This window comes from Tarenaya hassleriana, unplaced genomic scaffold (assembly GCF_000463585.1).
Source record: "Tarenaya hassleriana unplaced genomic scaffold, ASM46358v1 Cleome13, whole genome shotgun sequence".
In the NCBI taxonomy this organism is placed as follows: domain Eukaryota; kingdom Viridiplantae; phylum Streptophyta; class Magnoliopsida; order Brassicales; family Cleomaceae; genus Tarenaya; species Tarenaya hassleriana.
Window position 1 is genome coordinate 1,329,563 of NW_010963495.1, and position 24,353 is coordinate 1,353,915.

The 24,353-nt window shown below is 39.3% G+C and overlaps 5 protein-coding genes across 7 annotated transcripts; 2 read left to right on the forward strand and 3 right to left on the reverse strand.

The window, feature by feature from the left end:
* Positions 1 to 4,635: 4,635 nt before the first annotated feature.
* LOC104807450 (GATA transcription factor 19-like) lies at positions 4,636 to 6,010 on the forward strand. Its single transcript, XM_010532729.1, has 2 exons — positions 4,636 to 5,235; positions 5,384 to 6,010. Exons 1-2 carry the CDS (start codon positions 4,861 to 4,863, stop codon positions 5,738 to 5,740), a joined length of 732 nt encoding a protein of 243 aa, XP_010531031.1. The 5' UTR covers positions 4,636 to 4,860; the 3' UTR covers positions 5,741 to 6,010.
* Positions 6,011 to 11,217: 5,207 nt separating this feature from the next.
* LOC104807452 (non-specific lipid-transfer protein 8) lies at positions 11,218 to 12,260 on the reverse strand. Its single transcript, XM_010532730.1, has 2 exons — positions 11,856 to 12,260; positions 11,218 to 11,392 (listed from the first exon to the last, which is right to left on the reverse strand). Exons 1-2 carry the CDS (start codon positions 12,167 to 12,169, stop codon positions 11,383 to 11,385), a joined length of 324 nt encoding a protein of 107 aa, XP_010531032.1. The 5' UTR covers positions 12,170 to 12,260; the 3' UTR covers positions 11,218 to 11,382.
* Positions 12,261 to 15,516: 3,256 nt separating this feature from the next.
* Positions 15,517 to 17,610, forward strand: LOC104807454 (zinc-finger homeodomain protein 6-like). 2 transcript variants are annotated; one of them, XM_010532735.2, is made up of 2 exons: positions 15,517 to 15,777; positions 15,903 to 17,610. In XM_010532735.2, the coding sequence occupies exon 2, from the start codon at positions 16,117 to 16,119 to the stop codon at positions 17,071 to 17,073; it is 957 nt and encodes a 318-aa protein (XP_010531037.1). In that variant the 5' UTR covers positions 15,517 to 15,777; positions 15,903 to 16,116; the 3' UTR covers positions 17,074 to 17,610. The 2 variants fall into 2 exon arrangements, with proteins under 2 accessions (XP_010531037.1, XP_010531036.1); XM_010532734.2 differs by having other exon boundaries at positions 15,997 to 17,610.
* Positions 17,138 to 23,461, reverse strand: LOC104807453 (ATPase family AAA domain-containing protein 3C-like). Of its 2 annotated transcripts, none has more exons than XM_010532731.2 (9): positions 22,866 to 23,461; positions 22,645 to 22,740; positions 22,216 to 22,326; positions 21,815 to 22,124; positions 21,470 to 21,560; positions 20,936 to 21,269; positions 20,658 to 20,806; positions 18,997 to 20,406; positions 17,138 to 17,812 (listed from the first exon to the last, which is right to left on the reverse strand). In XM_010532731.2, the coding sequence occupies exons 1-8, from the start codon at positions 23,151 to 23,153 to the stop codon at positions 19,866 to 19,868; spliced, it is 1,920 nt and encodes a 639-aa protein (XP_010531033.1). In that variant the 5' UTR covers positions 23,154 to 23,461; the 3' UTR covers positions 17,138 to 17,812; positions 18,997 to 19,865. The 2 variants fall into 2 exon arrangements, with proteins under 2 accessions (XP_010531033.1, XP_010531034.1); XM_010532732.1 differs by having other exon boundaries at positions 22,216 to 22,321; positions 22,866 to 22,948.
* On the reverse strand, positions 17,290 to 19,217 carry LOC104807843 (late embryogenesis abundant protein, group 3-like). Its single transcript, XM_010533269.1, has 2 exons — positions 18,997 to 19,217; positions 17,290 to 17,812 (listed from the first exon to the last, which is right to left on the reverse strand). The coding sequence occupies exons 1-2, from the start codon at positions 19,215 to 19,217 to the stop codon at positions 17,290 to 17,292; spliced, it is 744 nt and encodes a 247-aa protein (XP_010531571.1).
* Positions 23,462 to 24,353: the final 892 nt, after the last annotated feature.

Here is a 24,353-nt window from a genome sequence, read left to right on the forward strand (position 1 = left end):
GACATCCAACTATATCTCGTACGACTCAATGTAATTATATATGTAACGATTAAAGTAATGATAAAGTTGGCTCCGTGTTTCCTCAAAATTCAAATGATTTGATTTGATTCTTCGAGTGAGCCTTAAAAAGGCGAATCTCTATCGTAACAAAAAATTTAACGTTATAATCAATAAAATCAAAATGTGATCACATTATATTTTATATCTATATTATATCTATAGTCACAATTGGAGAAAAATATGTATTGAAGAATAGCAAAGTAAATGATATTTTTGATATAATGACGTCTTAGAAGGCAAATCTCTCTCGCTCATCGTTTTTTTAACAAAAAAAAGATTTATAACAACAATATAAATAAATAAATAATGGAATTCTAATTAAAAAATCCGAAGTATTTACTCTTCCATACTTCTAAAATTGTGTAAAACGAAACGAATAATATATGTCATTATCACGTACAAATCTGTTTGCTGATATTTGTCTCCGGACCAAAGTTACGCCTTCGGCTGATTTAGAGCATTAGTTTGGGGTGCCTGATTGTTTTGCGTATAGGTCAGGTCTTCTAGCCGTTGTGTCATCGAACGATGATGGTTAGTGGTATGTGAAGTCTGTTGACATATTTGTGGTAACAAGGGTGAAAAGGCTGATTTTTTTTTCTACGCTCAGAATGACGGTAGCAAAATAGTAATACTTGCAGTTTATGTGAAAATGGGCTGTGATATTGGGTCCATGGAGGCGGTGACGAGTAGATCTGTAAGCTCAAAACGGTAGAGCGCTTATCTTCTTTATCCTGAAGATGAGAGGTTGGTGGTTCGATCCCACCCAGATCTGTACATTTGTATTATGTCAGTTGTAATTGGACCAGGAAAAAAAAAATGTTGTTGGGTTATAATATTAATAAGAAAATGTCAGATTTGGATGATTCTACGAAGTAAAATACTTTATTGTTATGATTTACAATTTTTCGCTGCATATAATTTCCTATCGTCAGCGAAAAGAAAATCGTTGGTAAATCATTATGGATGCTGTCCTTCTCGTGGAAACGTCCCATAACAGCAAAACTACCTTGGACAAAGGAACAAGAAGATCAACACTGGAATCAGGTTTAGCCATGCTATGCCACAGAGATTGAAACCTTTTGGCCTCTTGAAATTGAACTCTTCTCTGTCCGTCTTTGATGAAACCGGGAGCCAACCTGTGGAAATCAAACATGATCTAACATTTATATATATATATATATATATGTCAATCACATGTTTATTATAACCATATATACACATACATATACATATACACTTGTCAGAATATGTTGATTACAAGAAGCAAAACTGAGATCAGATGTGTTTACAACAACACAAAGACATGATCTAACATTTTCCCCGAATCACTGGAATTGCATAATACCAGAAGCTGTTCCACGAAGACCATAAGAACTTAGGAAACAAGAAGCAAGCCTTCAGACCCTCAATGGCATGAGGCATCTTTGAACGACGCCGTCGGCAAGCTTGGTGAAGGACGGACCGTAATCTAGACGAACATCTCTTTCAGCAACTCGTTCACCTTAAAATCCAGGGAGTCTGAGCAAGTAACATCGTCAAGCTCCATTCCTCGGGTTTAAGAGAGGAAGAAAGGGTTTACATAACGAATATGCAAATATGTTGGGATTTGGATTCATGGAGGGGAGGTTATTTGAAATCTCTATTTGGGCCCAATAATCTATTCATGTCTATGAAGGCCCACATCAGATATGCTAATGGGCCTAAAAGATAATTTATAATAATGATAATAATAAACAAAAAGGTTGGTATGGCGCAGGCCCACTACTCTATTCTCTGTCGTTAAAAAAAAATAGTATACAGATCTTATTTTTTTAAAACTAGTTAGAACAGAATATTTCTATTATCGTAATTACTTTGTTGAAATGGGTAGATTCAGCATAAACTTTAAAATTGGAAAAAAATATCCGCTAATTGTATTTACATGTTCATAGATTCAAATGGAGTAATATATGATTATATTTTAATCGAACATAGATAAATCATGTATAAAAAAAACGAAAAATATAATAGAATTCGAAACACTTTTATCTCTGTTTAAATAATGTGGAGCAAGCAAACATCATATCAAATCAAGGAGTCGACCGTACGTCATAAAAAAGACAAATGGTCAAAAACTAATGGGGAGAAAACAGACTCAGAGAAAGGAAAAGACATCCCCCAGTTGGATCTCTTGTTGCTTTTGAGGAATGTTTTCCCCTTTTCCTTTCTCTTCTTTTTTGTTTTCCTTGTCGCAAGTCTTGGATACGATTCCAAAAGCTCGTGGTAGATCCGTAATTAATTACATTACGTCGCCTTGATCAGTACACTTGCCTCTGCATGCATGCATGCACGACGTCCACGTGGCGCTTGATTGACAGATAGACACTTAATCGTCAATCTCCTAATTCTCTTTTTCTTTTTTCCCGAGAAGTCATAAATAAATAAATGGAGGGTTTGTATTGTATTGTATTGTATTGTATGACGGATTATATAATATATGAATGATATCTGCTACGTAAATTGTGAAAATCCTAAAGAAATACGGTTTCCTGTAAAATATAAGTTTGATATGTTTATTTGATATATAATAAAGTATAAATGCCGAAGTAGTGGCACATACATACAAAGATTGGATCTCAAGTGAATATTGAAGAGGCAGATCATGTATTGTTAATTGCAGAACCTAACACTTGGTGTCTTGGGGTAATCGTAGTTTAGGGTGTCGTGTTCTACAGAAACATGGGAAAGAGGCATCTTTTCGGAAAGCGGTGGTCATCTCAACACCAATCTAATTATTCTCCTTGTTCCTCTCTCTCTCTCTCTCTCTCTCTCTCTCTCTCTCTCTCTCTCTCTCTCTCTCTCTCTCTCTCTCTCTCTCTCTCTCTCTCTCTCTCTTCCCTTTGAATCTATCATTATGATCACATTCTCTTCGGGGTTAAGGTTTCCTTTTTTTGTTGCTTTGAATCTTTAAGCCGCATCTAGTTTTGCGTCCTGTTTTTTTTAGTATATTTGATATTTTCCACCTATTTATTGTTAGATTAGAGTATCAACTTCACGTATTTAAAATTGGATAATTTAACCGGTAAAACAGATGTAAATCGTAATTTAGAGAGAAAACGTATAATCCAATTCACATGACTAATTTTCAGTCTCGAGATTAATCTGCAATTTGGTTCAAAATATTCGGTCATCAAACTCCACATACAATCTTTACAAGTCATTTAGTTCTGATAAATTCAAGTGTTGTATGCATCCTACTACGCTATTTGCAAACATTAAAGTATCCATTAAATTTTAACATGGGTTAAATTATTTTATGATCCCAGACAGCCGTTGATGCTTCATACATAAGAGAAAGTTATAAATAATGCGATCATTTATAATTATCATAACATTTTTTTTTAAAAATAGAATACAATTTCTGCTATAAGTAGGAGAAAATGGAGAGTATCTGAGTTGTTCTCCTTTAACTTTTTTTTTCCTTTTTCTTTATTATTGTTTTTTGTTTGGGGTTTAGAGTTTCCTTCTTTGACTGATCAATAGGATATCTCTCTCGTCAAGCCAAATAAAGACCCACCACAACTTGCCTTTGATCATTGCAAAGTATATTCTCACTTGAGTCTATATACGTATATATGTATATATATATATACTCCTTTACCTTTTTGCCCCTTTCTTCCCCCTACCTCTGACATTGTCTCTCGTTAACTATCCTCTCGAACCCAACGACCAAAATCTCATATTACCCATCATTGAATATTTATTTATTTTTTGCCATAATTGAATATTTAGGTGAAGATCCAATTCCCATGATTAGTAACAGCGTTATGTCATTTGAATGCATGGTCCAAAACATATTCAATGGATCATATATTATATTGGTTGGGAAGAATCGTGACGTGAGAGATAAGGAGAGGGTCTAATCAGATGGTCTTGGACTGTTGAGAGACTTGGAAGATCCTTAGAAGGAGACTGTTACTTCTCTTCAGTCACGTGGGGCTCTTTTGACCAACTCCATCTGCAGATAATTATCACTTCTTCCGCATATATATATATATATATATAATATTGCTAAATATAAAACGATATATATGTGTATGTATATGTGGAAATTAACATCATTTTTACAATCACTTTGTGTTTCTTTGTTGCCTAATATCATTCCATACATGCATTGGTGTGTTGGTGTACATCTTTCTACGACAGTGTAAAGTATATTATATATCCATAACTATAGTATTAATTTATAATTATTGATACATAAGATTGGTTGATTATAGGTTTCTCGCATGAGTAACCGAACATGGACAAGACCAACCAGTTTGGTTGGGTTACTCCTTTTGGACCATTTTTGACACAAATATATGGGGATATCATATCATACATTGTGATTTAAAACTGGATTTTTTCTGTTTCCAAAATAAAAAGTTAAAGTGATATACAAAATAATGGTAATTAAATGTTTGGTCGAGAATTAAATAATATGCTTTTATACATAAGAGGCGTACGTACAACCGTCTCTCTCTCTCTATATATATATACGTGTAATTGTATGTACGTCGTGTCTTGCATTTAACAACAGCAACGTGGACTGCCAGTTTTGCTGACTCGTCCTTCGCCATTTTCTTCACGCTATAAAAGCTACAAGACAACACCACCACAACAACACCCTCTCTCTCTCTCTCTCTCTCTCTCTCTCTCTCTCTCTCTCTCTCTCGATTACACTCTTCACTCCACGTCCAAGTCGCGGCCATTCTGTAATAACGAAAGAACCCTTCAAGTATTTTGGTCGGAAGCACTTAGGGTTCTAAGCAGAATACAATGATGGGCATGTTTTCTTCGACCTCCTACCAAGAAAACCCTTCCTTCTCCATGTTCTTCCCGTCCGAAAACGACGACGTATTCGACCACAAGGACGACCCCTACTCTTCTGTTGATTGCACTCTCTCCCTTGGAACGCCCTCCACTCGTCTAATCACCGAAGAAGATCATCATAAGCGCCGATTCAGCTCCTCTTCTACGCCTGCCTTTGGGCCGGATCTGCTGCACGGTCGCAACAGTAAAACGGCGTCGCATATGCCTCAACATTCTCACAGAAGTAACGGCCGCGGCGGCGATCCGGGCCTCGCCCGCCGGTGTGCTAACTGCGACACCACAACCACTCCTCTCTGGAGGAACGGTCCAAGAGGCCCCAAGGTAATATATATATATACCCCCCGTTTATATTTATATATCATTATACAACTCTGCAGCATATAAAAATGTCCATATAATATGGACCCTTGATGAATATATGTTTTAAAAAGCATTCTCTCATGTTTTTTTTTTTAATAATGCAATGTAGTCATTATGTAATGCGTGTGGAATCCGGTTCAAGAAGGAAGAGAGGCGTGCGACGGCGGGAAAAGCGACCTCCGGCGGAGTGTCATCGGAGGCGGCGGCGGCGGTGGGAGGAGTTCCGATGTCGGACCATCAAATGTACAACACAGGTTCAAATTATAACTACAATCAATACTACGATTCATCATCATCATCGTCCACGTGGCACCACCATGCGACGCAGGGAGTTCCCTGCAGCTATTACTCGCCGGCGGCGAACGATCACATCTTCGTCGAGGACATCAGAGACTGTGATTCCGACGCCACCGCAGCGGCTTCTTTTCTCCCCTGGAGACTTGACGTCGCCGATCAGCTTTACTAGTCAAGATTGATGGGATGTCGAAACGACGTCGGTTCGAATTTCGCCGGTCTTCTGCCTGGTCAAACCCTTTATTTTCCCCTTTCTTTTATATATTTAATTATATTATTTAGTTTGTTTTTCTTTCATGTTTTTTTATTTTTGCATCCACTTCGGTTATCTTTTCAGAGCTTTTTGAAAGTTGGATTAATGATACGTACCATATATAGCCTTTTTCATGATGTCTGCACTTCTAATTTGACCATGTTCTAAGTTTTTGGAGCCTAAGTTTTTTTTTTGGTAACGATAAGTTTTAAATAAATTGTCACGACAAATAGACTATCTGAAGACATAAAAATTTGTATATATATCTATATATAAAAAACCTGTAAAACTTGAGATCGAATCCAGCAAAAATAAATGAATTTTTCTTCCACACAAAAAAAAAAAAAGAAATCGGCGAGAAAATATCCGCAAGGGTGGTGGGATACAAATAGAGAAATTTGTCGTATTATGCTCAGATTGTGTCTGGGAAATTTGACCGTCAATTGGCCCCCCTCGTGTGCCACTACTGCTCACCTCTGTTACCGTTCCCTGCCACTGCATGTGAAGAATATTTATCCTTTTCATAATGTTTTTTTTGTTATTTTACCTTTAATATTTAAGGATTGTTTTATTCGTGATAGTGATATACTAAGATCAAAGAATATCTTACCCAAATTGATTTATTTCTTTATTATTCTCTTCTGTAACGTGTATATAAACCTTTGTACATATTATGAATCAATAATACAAAATCTTATAAACCTAAAGTGTATTATGGTATCAGAGCCGTAATTGTCGAAAGATACATCTACCCCTATCTTCTCAAAGTTTTTTGGCCGCCGTCAACATCCTCTCGCCGCCATGACCAGCAACTCCAACGCTGCCTCTGCCCAGGCTACAATTCCGACCGACAATGTCACACCATACACTGCCGATGGTCCTCTTCTCCACATCAACACGTTGAACGTGTCGAAACTCACGCCGTCAACCTACCTCACATGGAGCATTCAGATCCGAACCTTTCTACAAGGGTACGATCTCGACGTTTTTCTCGATCCAACACAAGCCCCTGCGCCAACTGTCACTGTCGCTGGTGTAGTATCGCCAAACCCAGCATACACGGCTTGGTTCCGACAGGACCGCCTTGTGTTCTCAGCCATTCTCGGCCCTCTCTCTCCATCATGCCAGGCCCTTGTTGCCTCCTCTACAACCGCACGCGCTGCTTGGACAACGCTAGCTCAGACCTACGGACGGTCGAGCCGTGGACACGTTAAGCTGATCAAGGATGCAATGCGTCGTCACATGAAATGTACACAAACGGTGGATGAATATATGCATTTCTTCAAAGCAAAAGCGGATGAACTTGCTCTCCTCGGCAAGCCTTTAGATCATGAAGATCTAATCGATCTCATTCTCGGCGGTCTTGGCGATGAATATAAACCGATCAAGGATATTGTCCTTGCTCGGGATACGGCAATCTCCTTCATCGAGCTGCATGAAAAGCTCCTTAGTCATGATGTCGACCTCATTGCGGCATCTCTCCCGGATAATCCAGTCACAACCCTCACTGCACAGTCTGGTTATCGCTCCTCATGGCGCTCATCGGGAAATACCGGCCCTCGCTCCAATGCCAACATGCGCCCCTCACGCCAAACCGCATTTTCTCACCGCCCACTGCACACTCGCGGTGCTTCTCGTGGTTACCTTGGCAAATGCCAATTGTGCGGTACTCAAGGTCACAGCGCGAGAACTTGTCGCCTACTTCCTACTCTCAATCGCAACCAAGGTGATAGCCGCTCCTCGCCGAACTCAACCCCTTGGCAACCATCGGCTCATCCGGCTGCCTTGTCTTCCCCTTCTTGGCTCCTAGACTCGGGTGCCTCTCATCACATCACCACCGACCTTGCGAATCTGTCGCTACACACTCCATATCAAGGCGGTGATGAAGTCGTCATAGGAGATGGCACCGGCCTTCCGATTACACACACGGGTTCCGCATCTCTTCCCTTTTCCTCTCGTGATATAACCCTTGACAATGTTCTCTTTGTCCCCTCTATGCATAAGAACCTCATATCCATAAACCAACTTTGTCAAACTAACAATGTATCGGTTGAATTCTTTTCACGTTTCTTTCAGGTGAAGGATCTCAACACGGGAGCAACACTCATGACCAGACCTCTGCATGATGGTGTGTATCATTGGCCGGATCGCTCCTTATCGTCGTCTTCTTTGAATAAACTCTCGGCTCTTGCACTTTCTAGTGTCAAGACGTCTTTTGCCGAGTGGCACTCTAGGCTTGGTCATCCGTCTTTGGACGTTCTTAAGAGTATTGTTTCTCGTTTTTCTTTACCTTTATCATAAAATTCTGTTTTACCGATGTCTTGTGAACCTTGCTCATTGAATAAAAGTCACAAGCTCCCATTTTCCGTTTCTTCGATTACCTCATCACGACCTCTTGATATTTTATTCTCAGATGTTTGGACATCCCCGGTTCAATCTTTTGATGGATTGAAATATTACGTCATATTTGTCGACCACTTCACACAATACACGTGGCTATATCACATACGGCATAAAAGTCATGTCTCCTCAATTTTTAAGCGCTTCAAAGCTCTTGTTGAAAATCGATTTCAATCAAGAATCGTCACCTTATACTCGGATAATGGCGGGGAATATAATGCTCTCAAAGATTTTCTCTCCTCTCATAGCATTTCTCATTTCACTTCCCCACCACATACGCCCGAACACAATGGGATCTCGGAACGCAAACATCGACACATTGTCGAAACGGGTTTAACCCTTCTCTCTCGTGCGAGTATCCCATCCGAGTTTTGGACGTATGTTTTTCCCACTGTCGTATATTTGATCAATCGCTTGTGCAGCTCGGTTCTTGGTGGACGTTCACCGTTTGAAGTTCTCTTTCAAACGCCGCCGAACTATATCAAGCTCCGGGTGTTCTGGTGTCTTTGCTTTCCGTGGCTTCAACCATATGCTCGTCACAAACTTGAACCTCGTTTCGCGCCTTGTATGTTCGTTGGTTATTCTCTTACACAAAGTGCTTATCTTTGTCTTCATGTCTCCTCTTCTCGCCTCTATGTGTCCCGCCAAGTTGAATTTGTAGAAACCGAGTTCCCCTTTACTCGTCTCCATTCGAGCTCCTCTCAACAGCTCGATTCCGTGTCTCCATCCTTCACAACGTCGTCTCTTACTCCAATCTGGCCATCGACACACACCTCATCACCGGAGCTCCTTGTTGTGATTCCCTCACCGGTAAGCAACGCTGAAAGTTCGGCCCCTACACCTCCTTTGTTGCCATCGTCTTCTCCGACCACTTTGTCATCACCATTACCATCTCACCCTGCATCACCCATGCTACCCGAACCTTTACCACAACCACAACCACCACAAAATACCCATTCCATGACCACACGCTCCAAAAACCAAATATCCAAACCAAACACGAAGTTGTCTCTCAACTCAACCGTCGAAACAACCCGGGACATGGAACCTACGTGTGTATCAAAGGCGATTAAGGATCCAAAATGGAGAAGTGCAATGACGGAGGAATTCAATGCTTTGCTACGCAACGGCACATGGAGTCTTGTTCCGGCTAAATCCTCCTACAACATTGTCGGATGTAAGTGGGTTTTTCGGATAAAATGTCTTCCTAATGGTTGTGTTGATAGGTACAAAGCAAGATTGGTTTCCAAAGGCTTTCACCAAAGACCGGGGATTGACTACACCGATACTTTCAGTCCGGTAATCAAGCACACAACCGTACGAGTTGTGCGTAGCATTGCAGTCTCCCGAGGTTGGATTCTCCGACAACTTGATGTCAATAATGCATTTCTTCAAGGGACGCATCAAGATGATGTTTATATGATGCAACCTCCGGGGTTTGTAGACAATGATCGGCCCTCCTATGTTTGCAAGCTACATAAAGCCATATATGGTCTCAAACAAGCACCCCGTGCTTGGTACAACGAGCTATGTAGCTTTCTCCTTGAGTTTGGGTTCACCAACTCACTGTCCGACACATCACTCTTCATCTTCAAGAGAGATAAGGTGATCATGTACCTCCTTGTCTACGTTGATGATCTCATCCTTACAGGAAATGACCCTAAGGCAGTACAGACATTCATCTCCACATTTGCGGTTCGATTCTCAGTGAAAGATCTCGGTGCCCTGTCATATTTTCTTGGTGTCGAAGTAAACCGCCGTTCGAATGGTCTTATGCTCAATCAACACCGGTATCTCATAGATCTTCTTCACCGACACAACATGGCTGACGCCAAGCCAGATTCGACTCCTCTACCGTCGACTTCGGCGTTGCACATCGGTTCGGGTTCTCCCCTCGACGATCCTTCTGAGTATCGTCAAATATTGGGCAGCCTGCAATATCTTGTATTCACACAACCGGATATTGCTTTCGCTGTTAACAAGCTTGCTCAGTTCATGCAGTCTCCGACCACTGACCATTGGCAAGCATTAAAGTGTGTTCTTCGATATCTCAATGGTTCTCGGTCTCTCGGCATCATAAGAGAATTCGTAATTTTATGTGGTTTTATTTACCCTACGCGTTATAATACTATTCCGAAAGAACGTCGATTCCCTTGCGATGGTCATATCGTATTTAAATATATTTCATGTCACTTGTTTTTAATATTTTTAATTTGTTATATATCAATTATCAGGATTCAATCTCAAGTCCTCTTACGCTACATGCTTACTCGGATGCCGATTGGGGAGGAAACCGAGATGATTTCACATCCACTGGAGCACACATAGTCTATCTCAGGAGTAACCCTATCTCTTGGTCTTCGAAAAAGCAGTGATTCACGGCTAAATCGTCCACCGAAGCTGAGTATAAGGCTGTCTCCTCAACTGCATCCGAGGTTCATTGGCTTGTCTCCTTACTCACCGAGCTTGGCATTCCTATTCCCGACATTCCGGTGATATATTGTGATAACATTGGAGCTACGTATCTTTCGGCAAATCCGGTATTCCATTCCCGTATGAAGCATGTTGCAATCGACTATCATTTTATTCGGGGTCTAGTTCAAGCCAAGCAACTTCGGGTGTCACATGTCTCTTCCTCCGATCAATTAGCAGATGGACTCACCAAGCCACTTCCTCGTCAGCGGTTCGAACTACTTCGTTCCAAGATCGGCCTCTCCTCCTACACCGATCTTGCGGGGGCGTGATAGTGATATACTAAGATCAATGAATATCTTACCCAAATTGATTTGTTTCCTTATTATTCTCTTCTGTAACGTGTATATAAACCTTTGTACACATTATGAATCAATAATACAAAATCTTATAAACCTAAAGTGTATTAATTCCAACCAAATATCTATAACGCATAATTCATTTATCCCACAAAATTCTATTCATCTTTGTACTTAATTATATATATATATATATATGACAAAATAAAAGCATGAACAGCAACGTTTGTAGAAAAAAAATGATGGATTAATATGCAGAATACATGACCAAAGTTATACAAACACAACCATGACCCAACAATAGGTCTTTATTTGTACAAACAACGCATGTCTATAAGGGAACGATAATTTAGGAACATTGCTCCATCGATCGATTTTTGCATATCACCGTCAATTTATCCTGCAGTAACACAAAAATTATGAATATAAAAACAGTCAATATATTGATGAATTATTAGAATGTGCAACTGATTATTATGTTTTGATTTGACAAGGGGTTATGTTTATTATAATTTTTTTCTTCATTTCTCCATTTTGTTTCATGAATATAATACATAAAATTGTTTCAAATCATTTCAGATTCTTCCCCAATTTAACACGAATGCAACTTATGACATACCAACATTATATATATATATATATATATCCAAAGTGAAGATATGGGATATATATATATATATATATTCTCAACCCTTAGAAATTTTAATTTCACACCCTATACGAACGTAAAAAAATTTTAGTGGACATAAATATGTTTTTGTTATATAACTAACTATAAAAAATTTCGGATGATTTAAGACCGAGTAATAATACACCAATCACAGTCCAAAAAAAAAAAACACATATAATTATAAGGAACGTACGTGGAACAGTCAGTGTCGGGAGACACCAAGACGTCGGTTTTAACACCGCAGTTGTTGGCAAGGTTCTTAGCCAATTCGGGCTTAACGGTAACGCCGTTAGCCACCGATTTGATGCATTTGCAAACGTCCTTTTTATCGGCGGGGGGGGGGGCACAGCAACTCGTGGGTGGGTCCCCGCTCCCGTTAACCAGGTAGTTAACGCATGGCTGTAGATCGCTTATGACCGTGCTGCATGATACCGTGGCCTCGCAAGATTTCCAAAACAAGAACATGCCTAACATGGAGATCATGAGAATTCTCGAAAGGTTATTCATGGTGAAGGGAAAATTTTTATAGATCGTGAAAATTAAAATGAGGACCAATTGTAATTAAATGAAACCCTAAGTTGTGTATATATATATATATATATGAAGGGCAAGGTAGATATTGTATGCATTGTTGGGTTTTTATTTACACAAGGTTTGGGTTGAAAATTGGAAAACATGATAGAAAAAAACGGGTAATAATATTTTTTATAGTTTCTAAAATGCAAAGAATTATATGTTGGTGGGGATGTAATGGAGTGTAAGTAACTACAAAGGCAAATGTCAAATTCTAAATTTGGTCAGACTCCTGCTTGTGTACATATATGTATAAGATTTTTATCAAAGTTATTTCCTGTCATTTGGATTTGCGTGTTATCTTTATAATTGTTTAGGTACGAAATCTATATAATCAAATGGACCCATTTCCTTAAACATGCAATTTTGAGGGATTAAATGGAAGTTGGACCCAAACATCTCTCAAAGCAATGTAGATTGCTTTTATATTCGGTTTTAATTGAAGGGTGGACATAATATTTATTGCAATGCAGAATGGACTCGGTTCACCGCTAGTCTAATTAAAACACTACGTTATATATTCGGTCCGTTTAATTAAGTTACGACTTTCGGTCCATTTTATAACATTTAATATTTGGTGGGAAAAGAAGAATTATCAAAAGGTGTGACGTATAATCACCCTAGCATTAAATATAATTAGCATTCAATTTGGCGATTAACAAAATGGATGAGTGAGTGATCCTCGGGCCATATCGAGCCTTATTATAAATGGGCCGTATTATACAAATGGGCCGTTTCTCTACCACTGGTCTTACTGGACCGTATATCGTATTGTTCCGTGGCCTTGATTCTAATTCTTGGTAAGTTGGTATAACGCCCATTATAGGGAAAAAAAAAACATTGTTAAAGTGATAATTGTAATCTCTTGTCAAATAATTCAACCATTCTATTTCCATTAGACATATGTATGTGATATAACTAGAAACGTGTTTATTTATTATATGAGAGTTCTGTGGTTTCTTGGTATGTGTGGGCCGTTAAATAACGCATATTTCCTCCATTTCATAATAGTTGACATTTTATTTATTTATTTACAATTTTAAGAAACTACAAAAAAGTCATGTATACCTTTAAAGTTGAAATATAATTAATATTTTATTAAGTTTATTGAAATTTATTAATTTTAATTAAGAATAAAATTGGAATTTATTTTAAAATTTTACCTACAAAATCTAAAATGACAACTATTTTAAAACAAAAAATTTTGTTTATAGCGTCAACTATTAAAAAACGGAGGGAGTACTTTTTATTTTTTTGATTTTCATACTAAACGTGAGATTGATCAAATCTAATCACCATTTTTATTAGTATATTTTAATGCCTTAAAATTGCACAAAATTTCGAGAGAGAGAAAAACAACAAATCGACAAATTTCAATTGGGGAGACAATTAACTAGGGCTTTGTTTAATTCGGGTCAAGGGATGCGAGACAAGAGGACGGGCTTTTGCCACGTGGCATTGTCGTGAACGCATGCATAATGCATTAACTAAGATGAATGAAGCGCATCTAATTCCAGATTAATTTTAAAATGATGCGATGATTGATCAGGTCAACATTATATAAAATATTATTATAATCGCTATCTCCCCACAACTTGATAACTCGGAAATTGTTGCACAACTGTTTGTCATTATGGATAATTTAAACTACAAGACATATTCAGCAGATGAAGAAAGCAAAGATTCTGCTGCCACGTGGTCCAACTATACTAAAATAAATTACTAAATTAATTATTAATATAACGATGAATATTATCTTTAAGTATAAAAAGCTATTTAAATATATCTTGATTAGGGAAAAAGCGAATTGTATTCTATGTATTTGTCCAGGTTATAGAAAGATATTCATCGGGTACAACATTTAGTATATTATTTAACTTTAACCTACTTAGCTGTTTGTGATTTAAAAAAAAAATACACAAAACCTAAATTAGGGCTGGTTTTAGCAGTTGGTTGTGGAATTTGGTTTTTTTTTTCAGGTTTTGTGAGTTAATTCTTACATTGGACTCCTTTTCTGTTTGTGACGCGTATGTGTAATTTTCCAATTTGTAATTGGGTTATATATTTGTTTTGATCTCAAAACATTCAAGAAAACGTCATTTGCAGATGTTGCATGTGACTAGTCCGAGGCATTTTGGATTTTTTTTTTCATAATGAACTGTAATTACAACAATTTTGAAGAAATCTTTTTTTATTTTTTTGCATCGTAAGTGCATATTAGGATCCAAGAAAATCGAAGAAAAAAATATACAAAAATATAAAGGTATTTTTTTTTAAAAAAAAACAAGGTCTTGACACAAATACATTTGAATTACAAAAGAGACGAAAAGACGTGTAAATGGATCACATTGATCATCATCATCATCATGGTTTATAGTAGGGATATCAAAACGAGCCGAGCTCTCGCGAGCTCGAGATTGACTCCTTTTTTATCGAGCCGAACCAAGAATATCTGAACCCAAACGAGCTAACTCGGCTGGCTCGCGAGCTGGCTCGGAAGCTGGAGTAAAAAAAAATATGTTGAAACTTGAAAGTGTTGATATTATTGGTATGATATTTTGATTTGGAGATAATTTTTTATATAGATTCGGATTTGAAGATGATTTTTTGTACATGGATTAGGGTCTAATGGTATATGGATGTATTAGGATCTGAAAATGGTTTTTTGTATATGGATGAATTATGATTTTATCTATTTGAAAATGATTTTTTGTATATGGATTGTGATTGTGAATATAAGTATGATTTGAATGTATTGATATGTTCTTTTTATGTTGATATATCATTTGGATATAATTTTATATAATTTGATATGATTTTTTTTAGGTATTCAGAAAAATATGAGCCGCCTCGCGAGTTAAGCGAGTTGGGTTGAATTAGGAATTTTGTGGCCCAAATAAAAATGGGCTTAATGAGTTGGGTTAAAAATGAGCTGACTCGAAACGAGTTGGTCCAAACCGGCTCATTTGACATCCCTAGTTTATAGACATTGACACCAGCCCCATTACGAGATTATCTGATAATGAAAGAAGCCATTTGACATTCTTACAACTCAACTGTCTATATACACGTTACGTATGGTTACGGCTCTCTTGCCTAGCCCCGACTGATGTAATTTCTGTAACGAACATATCTATTATGCGATGAAATTTAAAAAATCTCCATTTAATCGTGGACCAAAATGTGAATGACAGTAGAAGGGGGGGGGGGGAGTGCAGTGCAATTTAGAGCCACACGTTTTAACATAGTGGTGTAAATACGCAGAGATACGCACCATCACAGAGCGTGCAGGGCCTGTGATAGAGATTTGACGATATAACGTGGCTGTGGCTGTCTGCTACATCTCCGCAAATCTCTCCCTCTCTCTCTCTCGTTTTGTTAGTGGACTCTGTGTTCTGTATGGTCAGGCACGGACCAAGCCCACTTGCTTCACCATTTCCCTCGTTCGATTGTCTCTCGGACATTGATGCGCCACAGGAAACCTCCTCTCTCTCTAAAACTTAGAATCTAGATTGGGGTCTTCTTCTCCACTGCTTTTCATGGTAAAGATCCGTGCTTTATCTTTGTTTCGTGCTGGGTTTTGGCGCTTTCTAAGTGGGTCGGTTGATTTTTCCTTGATTATGTGCTTGTAGAGTTGAAATTAGTAAGGTTTGGTGGGTTTACACAGGAAACAAATTTATCAAAAAGTCAAAGTCAGAGTTTAAAAGCTCCGCTGCTCATCATTTGCTGATCAAAGCTTGGTGTTTTCTCTTCATCTACAGCTAGGGTTTTGATGGATCACCAAAAAGGTTTGAGCTTTGCGAAAGATTAGGGTTTGATTCGAGAAACCAAAGCTCAAAGATCAGGAATTGATCTCACAAATAGAGAGAGAGACTCAGGAAATGGAAATGGGAGAGAAAGAGAGGGAGATGGAGATGCCAAGCTCCTTCAGGTATTACACTTCATCCACTGATCACCATGGAAGAAGAAAAAAACAAGCAACTGATCATCAAACCCTATACCACCATCACCACCGTCCTCCTCCTCCGCCGCCTATCCACCACGGAGTCAGCGAGAGGAGCAAACCCACGAGCAGAGATTCCGACCCGAATCTGAACTCGGACTCGGAACCGGAACCGGTCTCTGCAACTCCCGTGTCTCCTCTTCCCAGATCACACGCAAGACCTTCTCCACCTTCCCATCTCCACCATCACCTGCGGCAGCAGAAGGTGAGATACAGAGAATGCCAACGGAACCACGCCGCGAACTCCGGCGGCCACGTCGTCGACGGCTGCGGCGAATTCATGCCCGCCGGCGAAGGGGATACGCCGGAATCTCTCCGGTGCGCGGCCTCCGACTGTCACCGGAGCTTCCACCGAAGAGAAGTTGACGGCGAACTGACGCTGAATCTCAACACGTTCGGACACTACAACGTGGTCGCCGCCACCGGGAAAGTGAGCTCTCAGAGGAACCAGGTGTTCCCTCCTCCGCGGAAGCCGCCGCCTCCGCCTCTCCTCCTCCACCACCACGCGTCTCCGATCATGATGAGTTTCGGAGGAGGCGGCGGTGGAGGACCGGCGGAGTCATCGACGGAGGATCTCAACAAGTTCCATCAGTCCTTGAGTGCTAATGGAATCGATCAGCTTCAGCAGCCGAGGAAGAGGTTTAGGACAAAGTTCAACCAAGAACAGAAGGAGAAGATGCAGGAGTTTGCGGACAAGATCGGTTGGAGAATAACCAAGCAAGACGATGAAGAACTTCAACGGTTCTGCTCTCAGATCAATGTGAGACGACAAGTGTTCAAAGTTTGGATGCACAACAATAATAAGCAAGCAGCAGCGAGGAAGAAACAGATGTAAGATCATATATACTCAAAAGCCCTAATCTTGCAGAATCTTACACATTGCAGAAGTAGAACATAAAGATGAAACTCGGATTTCATTTCAGAACCTGCGTGCAAGTAACAGTAGACAGTTCTTGAAATCTAACATCATCAAGACCTGCCACTACATGTGGGAATATACATACATACATTCAGACATATATGTGCTAGTGTTATACATAGTTTTATATGTTCATAGCTCGGCACCTCGATGTCTCATCTCGGAACCCAACTCTCCAGCAGCCTGAGAAGCTTTCTCTTTTGCAGCCTCGTAAGCATCTCTAGATTTCTGGGTCATCGTCTCCTTGGCTTCACCATATTTCTCCCCGACCTTTTCAATGGCCTCTTCGAAAGCTCTAGCCGCTTCTCCCGCGCCATCCTTGGCTTCGAACGATCTCTCTTTCGCGTACTCAACCGATCCTTCCATGGCCTCGTAACCCTTGTTCGCTTTCTCTCTCCCGTAATCCATAGCCTTCTCCATGCTTTCTTTGGCATCGTATGCTTTGTCTTCTGCCATATCTTTACCACTCCTCGACCCTTGTTTGGCTCCTTCGTATGCCCTTTCTTTAGCTTCCTGGCTCATGTCCGTTGCCATCCTTATAACATGATCACCCTTCTCGTACGCAAAGTCTTTCACTTGACCTGCTTTGTCGTATGCATAGTTCTTTGCGCTGTCCACCGCTTCCTTTGCTTCTTCTTTCTTGTTTCCAAATCCTCTACTCAGCGAAATCAAATAAACCAATCAACGAATAATATGTATCCAGACACGTGTATATGGATACACATACAAACACTGTAGAAAAATAAAATGCGGAAATAAAATAAGACAAATAGAAAAGAACGGAATTACTTTTATTGCTACATCTCTTCTTCTTCTTGTTGAATTACAATGAAAATGACTCACATATTTATAGAAAAACTATGAGACAAATAAAAAGGAAATAGAAATAAATAAGATCGATACACAATATTTGATATAATATTATATCCATTATTATTTCTAATCATATCTTAAAATTAATATTTCCTTCAATCACATATTTATTTTCCTATTTCAACATTCTCCTCAAGATTGATTTTGAAAGAATGCAAAAATCAATCTTGAAAAGATAATGCGATAAAAACCCATAGATATTTTCATTGTCTTTTGAAAAATTCATAAACACAAATTTAATTCTTTTAGAGAGTATTACCCATTTTCAAATCACTTCGCTTGACTTTGAAATTCTACCTTTAACTCTTTTTGTCATAGCACCTCGTTTGATCTTAGAGTTTTTAGGTTTGACTTCTTTTTGTCATAACACCTCGTTTGATTTTGGGTTTTTACTTTTCTTTGAACGATTTGGATATATGAATATCCAAAACTAAAAAAAAAAAAGAGATTGATAAAAAAAAGATATAGAGCAAATCGAACCAGGCTCTGATACCATGTAGAAAAATAAAATGCGGAAATAAAATAAGACAAATAGAAAAGAACGGAATTACTTTTATTGCTACATCTCTTCTTCTTCTTGTTGAATTACAATGAAAATGACTCACATATTTATAGGAAAACTATGAGACAAATAAAAAAAAATAGAAATAAATAAGATCGATACACAATATTTGATATAATATTATATCCATTATTATTTCTAATCATATCTTAAAATTAATATTTTCTACAACCTTATCATGATGCTCTTACAACCTTTAGATTAATCTTATTTCGACACGACCATGGTGACTATATATGCTCGATGCAACCGTATGAATCTGAATCCATATGGCTCTACGGAATACCACAAGCTTTACGTTTTCAATACATGGCAATACACCAAGTTATCAAGGTGTATACACACATATACACCAAGCACAACAAAGAGTTCCATTGCAGTTTAAGAATATGTGCGAGACTCACGTGGAGGTTTTGTCGGAGACCCAATCGCCCCACGACGCAGACTTGTCCTTCGCTTCTTCAAATGTCTTCGCCGCTATTTGCTTCGCCGTCTCAGCGGCGTTTCTCGCGTGCTCCGCCTCTAACCTCACCATTTCCTCCGCAGTGAATCCTCGGCACGTATCCTGCCACGTCAGCATCACCACCAGCACCAGCACCGCCGCCGCCGCTCTTTTTCCCATCATTTCGCACCCAAAAAAAGTAATGCTCCCCTTTAATTCTTCAACATTTTTTTTACTATGTTTCCGTTTTTTGTTTTTGTTTTTGTTTCTGGCAATTTTGGTGTTGTTCCTGTGAGGGAAGTTATAGAAGACGACCTCCCAAGAGCGTAGGTGCTTCGCAAGAATCGGTTGCTTTTCGCCACGTGGCTTCATCTCTGTTACGTGGCGAGCGAATAGGCGCTTTTGTCGGGGACGTTGTCGGTGTGTCTTCGCCACGTGTCATCCCGTGACTGAAGCTAGGACACGGTTGACCTCTTTCTTCGCTCGCTTCCTGAAGTAAAGAAATTTCAGAACCGGTTTAGATAACCGGACCGCTGAGTAAAGAGGAGCCCGAATTTAGAAGCCCAAGCCCATTTTTCAAATGTGTTCATGGACCCATACAGAAAACTAACCTTGGTTCGTTTTCAAACTTTATTCTTCTCTTCTTGATGAATAGACCTAAATGTCCCATACAACAATCAAGATTACACAAAATTTAACAGCTTCCGAAATAAACCAAATGGATAAAAGAAAGGGGAAAAAATCAAATCTATTTCTTGTTCTTTCTCTTAAGCCAAGAAAGGAACCTCAAAAAAAAAAAAAAAAAAAAAAAAAAAAAAAAATTAGGAAAGATTAGGCGAGCTGCGGCAAAGGTTGGATGCCTTCAGCCGCAAGTTTGGCCCTTTGGTGGTGTTCATGAACTTTGTAATCCACAATCTCTCTGAAAAGCTGTGAATCCAACGCACAATCCGGCCGGCCGTACACCGCCGCCTGTACACCGGCCAACAGCTTCGCTATTTCACGACCCGAAAAGCCGTCTGTCTTCTTTGCCGCCTCTCTGATCACATCGTCTTCGAGGTCCTCTTTCATGGTTATCTCCCTCGGTTTCTTCTTGAATAGATGGCTCCATCTTCTGGGCTCAGTGTCCTTGTCACCATTGTCTTGCCCGGACAGGTATTTGTTCAGATAGAGTCTTAGAAGCTTAAAACGTTCTTCTTCGCCGGGTATGGGGAATTCTATCACTTCGTCAATCCTGTCGGTGATTGCACTGTCGAGATCGCCGGGTCTGTTAGTGGCCAGGACCAGGACTATGTCCCGTGATTGATCACCAGTTCGGAAGAGCAACGCGTTCAGTGCACTACGTTGGGCCTCACTCATGTAAGTGCTGTTGCGCCTGCACAAGACAAAACAATGTGATAGTTAGAAACGAACTTGGTCAGGAGGAGACAGCACATGTCCTAAGAATATCAGTTGATCAGATGGTTGGTTGAAGCGAAGTATAGAATAGAGCACTTAAAAACAAAAGGACTCTCTATTCATCTTCCCTGGCTATCCTATCTTATGCAAACCCTTTAACCAGATAACTAGTAGACAGTCCTAATATGGGTGAATAAGGGCATAAGAGAAATAAAAATCATATCTTACTCGCATAGGAAAGCATCGGCTTCGTCTATGAAAAGCAGCAAACCTTTCTTGGACTTCTTAGCCCAATCAAATATCTGATGGATTTTGGTAACAGCTTGTGCAGCCAGGGGAGCAACATCTCCTCCAGTCATCATAGCATAGTCCAGACCCTGAAGCCCAATGTAACATATATTCAATATGGAATGCCGTCGCCAGTCTTGAAGCCATAAAAGACAGAGAACTAAAAACTGCATCTTCATTAAGAACGCAATAACAGATAAGGCCAGCCAATGGCTCACCGATTTCCGAGCTATCTCCCTCGCAACCATAGTTTTACCAGTACCGGGAGGCCCATAAAACAGCATGTTGCGGAATGGCGCTTGATGGGTCTTTGTATTCGCTGTAGCTCTAGCAAGATGCTCGATCCTCTTTTGTAAGGAAGGATGGACAATGACGTTTTCAAGGGGCTTTTTCCCTCCTGCAGATCCTGCTGCTGTGCTATATCCAGAGATTTTATTCTTCATTTGAGACATTGTGCCTGACCATGGAAGTCTGCCAATGGAAGATTCCCGAATAAGGGATGGTTGCCCAAGGATTCTGTTGATATAACCCCAGGTAACTCGAGCACCTTCTCTGTTGTAAATCCAAGAATCGTTACAGAAATTTAAATTAGGCTTCAGAGACCAATAGATAAAAGGGTTCAAATTGCTCCAAACAAATCAAATGATATTGTTTCAGAAGCGGATACAATATTTGATCAATCATAAGCATGAAGGCTTGCTAGACGTACTTTCTCAACATAGGAAATGGTTTGTCTAGTCAGGGATAACTACCTAGTCGTGTAAACCCCGGCAGCTAATGCTGTAGCTCCTCCGACAGTCATAATTAGCTTGTTCCTATCAGTTAATAGGGTCCTGAAGCCCCCTGTCAACACCCAATAACAGCAAACAAAGAAATGTATAATGCTACAGTTTCAGAATACAACAAGGTAAAAGCAATAAGAACACGTAAACTATTCCAAAGAAAAAGTTAATAACATCCAAATGGTTGCCTCTGAAAGATATTACCGTGAAGAGTCCTTAGTTTCCCTAAACAACTTGAGAATTGACGAGAGAAGGAACTTGCAAGAGGAGTACATAATTAGTAAATCTCTAGAACAAAGTTTACCAGATTCATACCTTCAATGTGGCTAAAGGTTGTGTTAATTGCTGCAAGCCATTTCTCTCTTTCACCGTTTACCCTATCCAAAAGCATTCTTCTATTTTGCTCCTCAGTAAGTTTGGCTTCATGAGCTCGGCCTTCAGCCTCAGCCAAGGCCTTGACACGGATTGTTTCCCTCACAATTTCGGCTCTCTCTTTCTCCGTCTGACGCTGCTGAGCTTGGATTTGTTCCTCTGTGGCTATTCTTGCTTTCTCTTTCCGGGTAGAAGACTCCTCTTGCATCTTGACCAACTCAACATTATGCCGTCTCTGAGCTTCATGATCTGTCTACAAATTAACCAAGCAAGAAAAAGATTTTTTTTTTATTGGAGCAGTGATGACGACATATATTCTTAAGACAAAACTTCAAAACAGGTACCTGCTGTCGCTTCCTTGTCAACTCATCTTCATACCGAAGCATTTGGGCTTTGGCTTGAGCTTGTTGCTGCACGAGATTTCTCTGGTCTTCGGCCAATTTCCACTGTCTGTCCTGCCAATTCAAATCCCATTCACACAATCACCGCCGTTTTCAAAGATCTGAGTTAGAGAAGTGAAGGATTTTGCATCGAACTTATGTTATGATAACCACAAAGTTAGTCACTTCAAGCCGCCAGGTCTACATCACATGGCGGGAGACGTTTAAGCGGGGAACTATGTTAAGGATTGGATACAGACAATTCTAACATCCCCAGATACACGAAGGCAGTTGTCTCGGGAGAAGACAGATAGCAACAAACAATAGATATAGATACTATTGCTCCAGGACTCGGATTTCTATGGAGAAAGTAAGGCAGAGCGAATCACTCACAATGTCAGCTTGTGCTTGAACAGCTTTATATTGAGCTTTCTCTGCATCTAGTTCAGACAAACGAGTTTTCTCTTGCTTCCTCATCAGATCAAACACCTGGCGAAGACACGAAATTTACGTGAACAAAATGAATTTCCAACACCTTTGTAAAAAAAAAAATGAATTTCCAACAGGCAACGACACGAGGAAAATGAATCTCGGGGCTCGGGGAGATTAATCACCAGTTTGGAATGGGGAGAGCTGTTGATCTCTCGAAGAGCTTTAGCGCCTCTCTCCAAGGATTCCGGGTCAAAACCCGACCCTCTTGGCTCCTCCGCCTCCGATTTAGCCTCCGTCTTAGCGCTCGACGAAGACTGATCCGTTGAAGAATTTGACGGCGGAGGCGACGGAGAGGAAGAGTAGAAGGGAAAGCGAAATGGAGAGTCAGCGTAAGCACGATTCTGAAACATTGACACTGAAGTGAACGCCGCAGCTGCCGCCGCAGCAGAGCATAATCTGGAAGCAGACATGGATGGAGACGAAGAAACAAGCTCTCTATCACCCAAAACTCAAAATTCGAGATCTGGGTATGGAGAATAAGGGTTCGATATCACGAAGATTCAGGCCGATTCTGGGTTTAGCTCTCCGTACGAAGGAGACCATAAACCCCACGGAGGCTAGGGTTTAAACGGTAATTTTCGAAGGGGATGTATGTAAAGGTCGGATATGCGTGTTCCGGTCGACTCGAGTTTTCTTTTGCTTGGAGAGCAATCAAAAGGTAGAAATGGGCCAAATTTTAGATATGGGCCCTTATTTGAGATCAGAATGTACTTTAGCTAGCGCGGGGGGACTTCGTTGTTGTTGTTTTTTTAATTTTTTTTTTTAAAAATTTTACAAAGGATGAAATAATATCTTTACAAATGTATTGATGTTTTTGGTAGCTATTCAATTTCAATAAATATGTTTTGAATTTAAAAATGGGAATATAATTCCATTTTTATATTTTTTGAATTGGATAATTTCAATTAAAATGACAAAATAATGTAAAAAATAATTAAAACTAGTAGTTATATATATATAATTATATGTGTGTGTGTGTGTGTGTGAGAGAGAGAGAGAGAGAGAGAGAGCTATGCAAACACTAAATACTCTTCGTGATGGGTATTTATGCTTAGATAAAATTTTCAAAGAGAATTGGCTTCATGGCGGATTTCAAATATTAAAGCGATTTGTTAGCATAGTAGACTTGGCATTCGATGCAGAAAGATATCCTTGAATCATTTATCACATTAAAATTTTATAATTTATAATGACAAATGAAATTAATTTTTTACATTCTTTGTGGATTTGGTTTGCGAGACTTTACCTTCTATTCGTTTGTTTCTACTTTTGTTTTGGCAAAATGAGCATATATAAACTAAAAAATAATACAACAATCTTTGTCAAAGAACAAAAATACTTAATTAAGTAGGCAATGGCATATTGTCGTTTCCATAGCAACAAAGTTACGGATATAGTTAAAATGTAAATAGACCAATTTACGGGACATTTTATTCAAATGATCCATTTGACTCGTATGAATTTAACGGGTACACCGTTCAAAAAAATAATTTTTTTTTAACAATTTATGTACCATTTTTTTTATGAAAAAAAACTTAGTTATTTTTTAAATTTGACAGATAAATTTTTTAATTAGAATTAATTATAACTGTATTTAAAATTAATTATAA